The sequence below is a fragment of the Vigna unguiculata genome, chromosome 2, assembly GCF_037176805.1.
Source record: "Vigna unguiculata cultivar grain cowpea cultivar isolate G323 ecotype 2 chromosome 2, ASM3717680v1, whole genome shotgun sequence".
NCBI classification, from domain to species: domain Eukaryota; kingdom Viridiplantae; phylum Streptophyta; class Magnoliopsida; order Fabales; family Fabaceae; genus Vigna; species Vigna unguiculata.
Window position 1 is genome coordinate 4,973,497 of NC_140793.1, and position 12,060 is coordinate 4,985,556.

General features: G+C 30.3%; 1 protein-coding gene across 1 annotated transcript; it reads right to left on the reverse strand.

The window, feature by feature from the left end:
- Positions 1-4,946: 4,946 nt before the first annotated feature.
- On the reverse strand, positions 4,947-9,119 carry LOC114174393 (uncharacterized). Its single transcript, XM_085670023.1, has 3 exons — positions 7,623-9,119; positions 7,380-7,448; positions 4,947-6,620 (listed from the first exon to the last, which is right to left on the reverse strand). Exons 1-3 carry the CDS (start codon positions 9,117-9,119, stop codon positions 4,947-4,949), a joined length of 3,240 nt encoding a protein of 1,079 aa, XP_085526149.1.
- Between the last annotated feature and the right edge of the window lie 2,941 nt (positions 9,120-12,060).

Here is a 12,060-nt window from a genome sequence, read left to right on the forward strand (position 1 = left end):
AGAGAAAATTAATGAAATTTAATTACCAATAAATATTAAATATGAAAAATATAGTCCATATAATGGAAGATGGTATTAGTGGGAGTTAATTACTTCTGGATATTAAATACTATTTATTAAGAATTAATGCAAAAAATGAAAGGATCTCCATAATTCAAAAAGAAATTTGATTTTTTTCTTCATAAATTTTAAAATTTTTATTATCAAGTTGGATCTTATCATAATAATACGAAGGCTTAATTACTAGTTTAGTCATTTAATTTGATAGTTTGATTTATTTTGATCCTTTTTTATGTTTGTATAGTTCAATTTAGTTCTCTAATCTTTTAAAAATGTTTGATTTGTTATTTAATTATTTAAAAATATTCACTTTTTAGACATTTTCAATTTAGTCCTCTTATCCTTTAAAACGGTGCAATTTTTTTTCTCTTCAATTTAAGACTAAATTAGTAATTAAAATTAATTACAACTTGTGTTAAAATAATGTTTTAAAATTTATACATCAAATCAATTCTCTTAAATGTTAAAATTATTTTATTTTTTTATACTCCACTTAAGTATTCAAAATTTTTATATTTAGGTGGGGTAATTTGACATATAAATTATAAAAACATATTTTTTAAATATATATATATATATATATATATATATATGGATAATGATACTTTAACCCATTTTTTTTGACCTACTTTTAACCCACCACTCTCATCACCCTTAGATCATCATATCAAATCACATCACTACAAAAAATTAAAATAGATGATCTAAGGGTGATGAGAGTGATGGGTTAAAAGTGGGTTAAAATATCATTATCCTATATATATACTACACATATGCGGCCTAATCTGACTACAACCATGAGATTCACCTACATAGCCCCTCAAGGACGCAAACTATGATAATGTATGTCGAACAATCAATAGTAAGCGGCCTAAGCTGCCAACTTGAGCAAATGGAACGAGAGCTTGATAAACCTAACACACTACAAACCAAGATCCTAGGACCCTCAATAACCAAACTGTGGGACCTAGGCTTGGCCTAGGCCCAGCTACGGCCCACTCAAAAGCCCAGTTTATGACGTGACTAGACATAATTAATAATTTATAAATATGCATGGACCCCACGAATTAAAGGTACGCATTCATTAATCCCCTAATAACGAGATTTGACTTTTTGAGAATTCTTAGCTGACTTAAGCGTCGGAGTCTCTTTCGCAGGTAACCCCTCCCGGGTTCAAATCGATCCAAACCGAGACACCAGCAGATAGCACATACATACCGGAAGAAAGCTTGCTAGGGAGATTGCGGATTGAGGTAAGGTGATACTCGTGTCTAGTCTCTCTTATTTGTTCTCCGCACACAAAAAATATATATTATAATTAAACTTAATTATTAATTTAATTTCAATCGAAGAAAATAAAATTAAATCCAATTAAAAGTTAAAAAAACTAAATTAAGTTAAAATTTTAAATAGAAGATAAAATTAATTTTTTTTAAATTAAATATTTTTAAACAATTGAAGAACCAAATTAAATAATTTTAGAAAAAAAACTCAAAAACTAAATTGAATCCAAAATTTATAAAAAAAAATCAAAATAAATTAAACCAAAAAATTAAAAAATTAAATCACTAATTAAACCTAATATATATATATATATATATAGTGGCGGAACTTGCTCGATATTTATGGGGTGCCAAAATATACTTAAAATTTATATATTTAATTATGGATCCGTAAGATTATTTAACTTAATAATAATTGAATCAATACTAAAATTTTTAGTTATATTTTGTTTTTAATGTAAATAATCATATCGTTAGCAAAAAAAAATCATCTTCCGTTTTATTTTGCAGTCTTATTTTGATAATTTTCATTGTAGAAAATTATCTTTTTGATATAGTTGTAGAAACAAGAAGAGTTAAAATAAGACGAGACGGATAAAAAAATCAATCAAGTAGATGTAATTGACTTTCTATTTTTGTCAAAGATTGATTTTTTCTATTTTCTTCCTCACAGTAGCTTCCATTTTATCACTTTTAAATAATTAATTTATTCTTTTATTTCTTCATCAATATACTTATGTTTTAAAAAAAATACTAAAAGATAATTTATCATAATCTAAATAAAAATTGTGATATGTAATTAATAAAAGAAAAATATATGATAATCAAGTCACAATTAAAAACCAGTTATTAAAAAACACTTAGTGCATTGCTTTTTCTTCAATATTTATAAAAATGAATGTACCAAATGTGACACCCTGACTATTACACTAAATAATTATTATTTGATAAAAAGATATGGAATCAAATTTTTTTTTTTAGAGATTATCCTTGAAAGAACATTAATAATAACATAACTTCATATTCATATATGTAGTTTGCATCTATGTAATTGTTCATAAAATATTACAAAAATATATATTTGTTAAATATTAAGAGTCCTACATCAGAATAGAAGATTTTCTATATTTTTAACATCTCCTAAAGATATTAATAGAAATTATCCATGAGTCAATCTTCAGAAGATCCACCAATAATATCCCGAACAACTCTCACTGAGCAGGTTCCTCTTCTGCTCATGCAACAGGTACATATGAAAGAAAAATATGAAAGGAGTGAGGTCTTTATAAGCCTTAAATATCAATCTTAATAAACTCAACAAATAATGCAGACACCGGGGGCCTAGATTTGGACCTACAACCACAACACTTGATCTTGTTTTACCAGACATATGGATCCATATTTCACTTTTGATGATCCAATTTGAACATCAAAAGTTACTTTGGGAAGTGATTAGGTAGTTGAGTATTTCTCATAAAACATTGGTACAATCATAATTATTTCTTTCTCGAGAATATTAGCCATTCATCGGCTCACAAAAGAGATATATACTCACTACCTAACCTTGGCGATGCCGAGCAGGTATCGGATAGTTCCAAGTTTGGCCTATGAATATCCTAGTCCAGGGCGCTATTCTGAACTATCCAGATATTCACCTACTTGGTAAAACTTCCTTAGACCCCACCATGGTCCCTGCCTTTCATCCCGCAGTGTACCAAACTGTGACTTCCCAAATACAAACACTTTGACACTGGTTTAATCTCAACTTATTGAAACCAGACTTAACTCTTACTTAACCGACATACTCTTGGATATTTTCAAAGGTCATTAAATGTGATGACTATCAATTCATGTCATCGTATAAACTATACAAAGAATATAAAACAACAATAAAATGTACATACAATTTTCTTATATCCAAGCTCACTAAATAAAATAATATATACTTTCACTTCACATTTCTTTATTTTTAATTGTAAAAATAATGATAAAATAAGAATCAAAGCAAGAACTTTAAATAAATAATTAGATAACGGTAAGAACGTTATAAATAAACAAAAATATAAATTAAACAGGAGCAGTACGTAATTGGAGATTAAATAAAATAAATAAATAGGACTAGTGCATAACTGGAGATAAATAAAATAAAATAAAATAAATAAATAGGACCAGTGCGTAACTGGAGATAAATAAAATAAACTAAATAAATAGGACCAGTGCGTAACTGGAGATAAATAAAATAAAATAAATAAACAGGACCAGTGCGTAACTGGAGATAAATAAAATACAATAAATAAACAGGACCAGTGCGTAACTGGAGATAAATAAAATAAAATAAATAAATAGGATCAGTGCGTAACTGGAGATAAATAAAATAAAATAAATAAATAAGACCAGTGCGTAACTGGAGATAAATAAAATAAAATAAATAAATAGGACCAGTGCGTAACTGGAGATAAATAAAATAAAATAAATAAACAGGACCAGTGCGTAACTGGAGATAAATAAAATAAAATAAATAAATAGGACCAGTGCGTAACTGGAGATAAATAAAATAAACTAAATAAATAGGACCAGTGCGTAACTAGAGATAAATAAAATAAAATAAATAAATAGGATCAGTGCGTAACTTGAGATAAATAAAATAAATAAAGAGGATCAATACATATTTGGAGATTAAATAAAATAAATAAATAAACAGGATCAGTATATAATTGGAGATTAAATAAAATAAATATAAGAGGATAATAAATGAAAATAAGTTAAATGAAAGTAAAAAGAATAATATATGAGTCAAAATAAATAAAAGATTAATATAAAACCCATGAGCTTATCAAGATTAATATATAAGAGCTTAACCTCACTCCCCCTTACCTTATTGATTGAAGAGCACGATAATATTTGAAAAGGACTAGGATCTCTTTGAATCTTTGCTCTAAACTTTCTTACCCTATTTTCTCTTTCTCTCTCTTCTTTCTCTTTCTCTCTCTTCTCTCTTCTTTCTCTTTCTCTCTCTTCTTTCTCTCTCTCCTTTCTTTCTCCTTCTTTCTTCTCTCTTTTTCTCACTTTCTTACCTTCTCCCGTAACTTCTTCTTCCATCTACATATATATAAGCCTTTCCATGTGCCAAAATCATCATTGCTTTGCTTTCATTAATTAAGAGATAATGTTTATCTCTTTTCTTTTTTTTTTCTTTTCCTTCTTATCTTTTCTTCTTACCTTTTCTTCTTTTCTCTTCTTCTTCTTTTTTTTTCTTTCTTTTTTCTATATTATTATTATTATTATTTTTTATCTCTTTTAGAAAATTCTTCATATATTTTTTTTACACACACCTATTTAATTAAATATTTTTACCTAGTATATATATATATATATATATATACATATTTTATTAGTTTTGTTTTCTTCTTATAATTATTTTTAATAAGTAAAAAGTATATCATGATAAAATATATTTTTACTGTTTAAACTACATTTAGATAAAATATGAAACGTTAGTAAAAATAGAAGATTTTCTAATTGTTTTATTTAAAATAAATAATACAGTTTAAAAAAAAGGATGTTACATTTCTCCCCTCCTTTTAGGAATTTCGTCCCCGAAATTCACGTGGTTGTAAAAAGATGGGGATACATCTCTCTCATATTACTTTCTAATTCCCAAGTTGCATCACCTTCATCTTGTTGACTCCACAATACCTTTACCAAAGGTATGTCCTTTCCCCGAAGTTGTTTAATCCTTCGATCTCCAATCCTTACAGGAAGCACATCATAAGTAAGGTTTTCTCGTATTTGTACTATATCAGGTTCTATCACATGAAAAGGGTCATGAATATATTTACGAAGTTGAGACACATGAAAAACATTGTGAAGTTTTGAAAGGTTTGGAGGTAAAGCAATTTGGTATGCGACAGAACCAATTCTTTTAAGGATTTGATAAGGACCTATGAATTTGGGTGTAAGTTTTCTAGATTTGAGAGCTCTACCAACCTCAGTTACAAGCGTAACTTTCAAGAAAACATGATCTCCTTCTTCAAACTCAAGGGGTTTTCTTCGTTTGTCATAGTAACTTTTCTGCCTATCTTGAGAAGTTTTCATCCTTTCCCTGATCATTTTAATCTTCTCAGTTGCTTGTTGAATTACCTCTGGACCCAAAACAAAGGAATTTCCATTCTCATACCAACACAACGGGGTTCTACATCTTCTCCCATATAAAGCCTCATATGGGGCCATTCCTATGCTCGAGTGGAAACTGTTGTTATAAGTGAACTCTATAAGTGGTAGAAATTTCTCCCAACTTTCAGTTTGTTCTAAAACACAGGCTCTCAACAAGTCTTCTAAAGATTGAATGGTCCTTTCTGATTGTCCATCAGTTTGAGGGTGATAGGCTGAACTAAGCCTAACTTTTGTTCCCAAGGATTTTTGTAAGCTATCCCAAAATCTAGATGTGAAACGAGGGTCTCTATCAGAAATTATACTAGAAGGTACTCCATGCAGCTTGATAATTTCTTTTATGTACAAATGAGCTAACTTTTCTAAAGAAAATCTAATATTAATAGGTAGAAAGTGAGCAGATTTTGTTAATCTATCTACAATGACCCAAATTGCATCATGACCAGACACAGTCTTTGGTAAACCTGTCACAAAATCCATGGATATGCTTTCCCATTTCCATTTTGGGACATCTAAGGACTGTAGTTCCCCATAAGGCTTTCTATGTTCAACTTTTGTTTTCTGACACACTAGACAACGTGCAACAAACTCCACCACTTCTTTCTTCATCCCAGACCACCAAAACATTTTCTTCAAGTCTTGATACATCTTAGTAGTACCCGGATGAATACTTAAGCTACTCTTATGAGCTTCCTCCATTATCAACTTTCTCAACTCTTCTTTTGTGGGTATGCAAATTCTATCTCTAAATTTGATGATTCCATTTGAATCCTTGTGGAATTCAGATTCCTTTCCTTCAACTTTTGCTATCAACTTTTCTTGCAAAAATTGATCTCTTTCTTGGGCTCTCTTTATTTCTTCTAAGAATTCACTTGATATTTTTAACATTCCTAAGCATATGCTATTGGGTCTAAGTTTTACAGCTAAGTTCAAGTCTCTGAATGATTCTATCAAATCCAATTCTTTCACCATCATCATGGATGCATGTATAGACTTTCGACTCAAAGCATCTGCAACAACATTTGCTTTCCCAGGGTGGTATTGCAGCTCAAAGTCGTAATCCTTAAGAAATTCCATCCATCTACGTTGTCTCATGTTTAGTTCTTTCTGATCAAAAAGGTACTTTAAACTTTTATGGTCACTGAAAACTTCAAACCTTGCTCCATACAAGTAATGTCTCCATATTTTTAATGCAAACACCACTGCAGCTAATTCTAAATCATGTGTAGGATAATTAAGCTCATGTTGCTTGAGTTGTCATGAAGCATAAGCTGCAACTTTTTTTTCTTGCATCAACACACATCCTAATCCTTGTCCACATGCATCACAATATACCTCAAAAATTTTTGTAGGGTCAGGAAGGATTAAAACAGGCGTAGATGTTAATTTTTTCTTCAATTCTTGAAAACTAAACTCACATGCTTCATTCCATTCGAAAGGTTTTCCCTAACGTGTTAATTTAGTCAAAGGCAATGCTAATTTAGAAAATCCTTCAATGAATTTTCTATAGTAGCCTGCTAATTCTAAGAAACTACGTATTTCTGTGATATTCTTTGGTTGTTCCCAAAGCAATACCGCTTGAACCTTTGAGGGGTCAACTGCAATGCCATTTTGTGATATCACATGACCCAAAAATTGAACTTCTCTCAACCAGAATTCACACTTTGACCATTTTCCATACAATTGTCTCTCTCTTAGAATTTGTAACACAATCCTCAAATGTCTCTCATGTTCTTCATGATTTTTGGAATAAATTAAAATGTCGTCAATGAAAACAACCACAAATTTATCCAAAAATTCATGAAAAATACGGTTCATATAATCCATAAAAATGGCAGGAGCATTGGTCACACCAAAAGGCATTACCAAGTACTCATAATGACCGTATCTTGTCCTAAATGCTGTCTTTTGAATATCTTCTGCCTTGACTCGAATCTGGTGATAGCCAGATTTTAAGTCAATTTTGGAATATACCACAACTCCTTTCAATTGATCCATCAAATCATCAATCCTTGGTAGGGGGTATTTGTTCTTAATGGTGATTTTGTTAAGCTGGCGATAATCCACACACAACCTCATCGTGCCATCCTTTTTTTTGACTAACAATACGGGTGCACCCCAGGGAGAAACACTAGGTCTGATGAATTGTTTATCCAATAACTCTTCTATTTGTTTTTTCAACTCTGCTAACTCTAGAGGTGACATCCTATAAGGGGCTATAGACACAGGTCTTGATCCTGGTACCAAGTCTATAGTGAATTCTATTTCTCTTTGTGGAGGTAACCCAGGGACATCCTCAGGGAAAACATCAAGATACTCACAAACAACAGGAAACTTATTAATGTCTGGAATTTCCTTGACTTTTAAAGAAGTTAAGATCATGTATACTTGAGATCCTTTTGGGATTTCATTGTGGTTGGTAGTACTCTCTTTTAATTCTTTTGAGTCAAAAACTTCACCTATGTGTGATTCAAAAATTAAAGTCTTATCGTGACAGTTTAGGAGAACATGGTTGGAAGATAACCAGTCCATTCCAAGAACAATATCCAAATGAGACAAGGGTAGACATATAAGATTTACAGAAAATTTTCTATTCCCTATAGAAATATTGCAATTTGTACATGCAAGCGAAGTCGTGACTGGAACATTGGTAGGTGTAGACACAGTTAAATCATATGGCAATAAAGAGACATGTAACTTTATATGTTTGACACATTCATGTGATATGAAAGAATGAGTAGCACCTGAATCATATAGTACATTAACGAGGTGACCATTTATGATGCATTTACCTTGGATTAGATCTTCAGATTGAACAGCTTCAGTACCATTCATTGTGAAGACTCTTCCGGTTGTCTTTGGTCTTCTAAGTTGATTATTTCCTCTGTTGCTGCTTCCCCCACTTCCTTGCTCCTTAATTAACTCTTTGCATTCATTACGATAATGACCCAACTTCCCACAATTGAAGCAAGTTATAGTCCTTGTGGTGCAGTTTCTTGACAGATGAGGTCCTCCACAGTGGAAACATTTGATATGGTTGGTTATACCTGAATTATTGGCAGCAGAGGAATGTCTTTGTCCTGAAGAATTCCATGAAGCATGAGATGGACGTTGGTAAGGTTTCTTATTATTAAAATCATTTCTTTTGTGCCTCAAAGGCCCTCCTTGTCTCCACTGAATTTGTCTTGCCTTAGTATCATCCTCATAAATCCTACAACGATTTACAAGAGTGGGAAAAGAAGAAATCTCTAAATAACCAACTGCTTGTTTAATATCAGGTCTTAGTCCGCTTTCAAACTTGGAACAACGAGAACGTTCATCAACTCTATCATGAAAGTAAGGACAAAATTTGGACAATTCGTCAAACTTTGCTGCATATTCTCCTACAGACATGATTCCTTGACGAAGATTAAGGAATTCAACTTCTTTCCTCCTTCGAAGATCCTCTGGAAAATATTTTTCCAGAAACTTTTGTTTGAAGGCTTCCCAAGTAATTTGTCTCCCTTCATCCTCCAATTGTTGTTTTGTAAATCTCCACCAGTTTTCAGCTTCTTCAACGAGCATAAATGTAACAAATGTGACTCTATTTGCATCTGCACACGTCATTGCGATGAAAATTTTCTCAATTTCTGCTATCCATGATTGAGCACCTTAAGGATTAAATCCCCCTTTAAATTTTTGTGGATTATTCCTACGAAAAGTTTCTAATCCTTGATTTTCCATAGGTTCAACATTTTGTTTTTGGCTCATATTTTCCAGGACAATTGTCATTCTTTCCAACAACTCATTGGTAATGTTTGGTCCGTTATCCATCTTTTCCTGAAAGAATGAACAATTTCCTTAGTTTTCTTTAGATTTTTTTTTTTTTAACTATTGTTAAAACTTATCCTTACTACAAGTATTAATTGTTGTTATTACTTACTTTTATTAGTCTACTTATCTTGCATTTCTCTTTTACAAGAAAAATGTAAGAACAAACAACTTACACCTTTACTTACTAGTAGAGACTACAAACATGGAAGACACCATACCCAAGGTCTTGACAGAAGGAACCTGGCTCTGATACCACTCAATGTGACACCCTGACTATTACACTAAATAATTATTATTTGATAAAAAGATATGGAATCAATTTTTTTTTTTAGAGATTATCCTTGAGAGAACATTAATAATAACATAACTTCATATTCATATATGTAGTTTGCATCTATGTAATTGTTCATAAAATATTACAAAAATATATATTTGTTAAATATTAAGAGTCCTACATCAGAATAGAAGATTTTCTATATTTTTAACATCTCCTAAAGATATTAATAGAAATTATCCATGAGTCAATCTTCAGAAGATCCACCAATAATATCCCAAACAACTCTCACTGAGCAGGTTCCTCTTCTGCTCATGCAACAGGTACATATGAAAGAAAAATATGAAAGGAGTGAGGTCTTTATAAGCCTTAAATATCAATCTTAATAAACTCAACAAACAATGCAGACACCGGGGGCCTAGATTTGGACCTACAACCACAACACTTGATCTTGTTTTACCAGACATATGGATCCATATTTCACTTTTGATGATCCAATCTGAACATCAAAAGTTACTTTGGGAAGTGATTAGGTAGTTGAGTATTTCTCATAAAACATTGGTACAATCATAATTATTTCTTTCTCGAGAATATTAGCCATTCATCGGCTCACAAAAGAGATATATACTCACTACCTAACCTTGGCGATACCGAGCAGGTATCGGATAGTTCCAAGTTTGGCCTATGAATATCCTAGTCCAGGGCGCTATTCTGAACTATCCAGATATTCACCTACTTGGTAAAACTTCCTTAGACCCCACCATGGTCTCTGCCTTTCATCCCGCAGTCTACCAAACTGTGACTTCCCAAATACAAACACTTTGACACTGGTTTAATCTCAACTTATTGAAACCAGACTTAACTCTTACTTAACCGACATACTCTTGGATATTTTCAAAGGTCATTAAACTATACAAAGAATATAAAACAACGATAAAATGTACATATAATTTTCTTATATCCAAGCTCACTAAATAAAATAATATATACTTTCACTTCACATTTATTTATTTTTAATTGTAAAAATAATGATAAAATAAGAATCAAAGCAAGAACTTTAAATAAATAATTAGATAAGGGTAAGAACGTTATAAATAAACAAAAATATAAATTAAACAGGAGCAGTACGTAATTGGAGATTAAATAAAATAAATAAATAGGACCAGTGCATAACTGGAGATAAATAAAATAAAATAAAATAAATAAATAGGACCAGTGCGTAACTGGAGATAAATAAAATAAACTAAATAAATAGGACCCGTGCGTAACTAGAGATAAATAAAATAAAATAAATAAACAGGACCAGTGCGTAACTGGAGATAAATAAAATAAACTAAATAAATAGGACCCGTGCGTAACTAGAGATAAATAAAATAAAATAAATAAACAGGATCAGTGCGTAACTGGAGATAAATAAAATAAACTAAATAAATAGGACCCGTGCGTAACTAGAGATAAATAAAATAAAATAAATAAACAGGATCAGTGCGTAACTGGGGATAAATAAAATAAAATAAATAAATAGGATCAGTGCGTAACTGGAGATAAATAAAATAAATAAACAGGATCAATACATATTTGGAGATTAAATAAAATAAATAAATAAACAGGATCAGTATATAATTGGAGATTAAATAAAATAAATATAAGAGGATAATAAATGAAAATAAGTTAAATGAAAGTAAAAAGAATAATATATGAGTCAAAATAAATAAAAGATTAATATAAAACCCATGAGCTTAGATTAATATATAAGAGCTTAATCTCACTCCCCCTTACCTTATTGATTGAAGGGCACGATAATATTTGAAGAGGACTAGGATCTCTTTAAATCTTTGCTCTAAACTTTCTTACCCTATTTTCTCTTTCTCTCTCTTCTTTCTCTTTCTCTCTCTTCTCTCTTCTTTCTCTTTCTCTCTCTTCTTTCTCTCTCTCCTTTCTTTCTCTTTCTCTTTTTCTTTTTCCTTCTTTCTTCTCTCTTTTTCTCACTTTCTTACCTTCTCCCGTAACTTCTTCTTCCATCTACATATATATAAGCCTTTCCATGTGCCAAAATCATCATTGCTTTGCTTTCATTAATTAAGAGATAATGTTTATCTTTTTTTTTCTTTTTCTTCTTACCTTTTCTTCTTATCTCTTCTTCTTCTTTTTTTTTTCTTTTTTTTCTATATTATTATTATTATTATTTTTTATCTCTTTTAGAAAATTCTTCATATATTTTTCATTTACACACACCTATTTAATTAAATATTTTTACCTAGTATTTATATATATATATATATATATATATATATATACATATTTTATTAGTTTTGTTTTCTTCTTATAATTATTTTTAATAAGTAAAAAGTATATCATGATAAAATATATTTTTACTGTTTAAACTACATTTAGATAAAATATGAAACGTTAGTAAAAATAGAAGATTTTCTAATTGTTTTATTTAAAATAAATAATACA

Excerpts from the sequence above, each read along its gene's own strand:
- LOC114174393 (XM_085670023.1), bottom strand. The coding sequence starts at position 9,119 with ATGACGTGTGCAGATGCAAATAGAGTCACATTTGTTACATTTATGCTC. Across the intron at positions 7,449-7,622 it reads TTTCTCCCTGGGGTGCACCC|ATTCGAGTCAAGGCAGAAGA; the intron begins GTATTGTTAGTC and ends GGCTATCACCAG. Across the intron at positions 6,621-7,379 it reads ACGGTCATTATGAGTACTTG|AAAGAACTAAACATGAGACA; the intron begins GTAATGCCTTTT and ends CTTTTTGATCAG.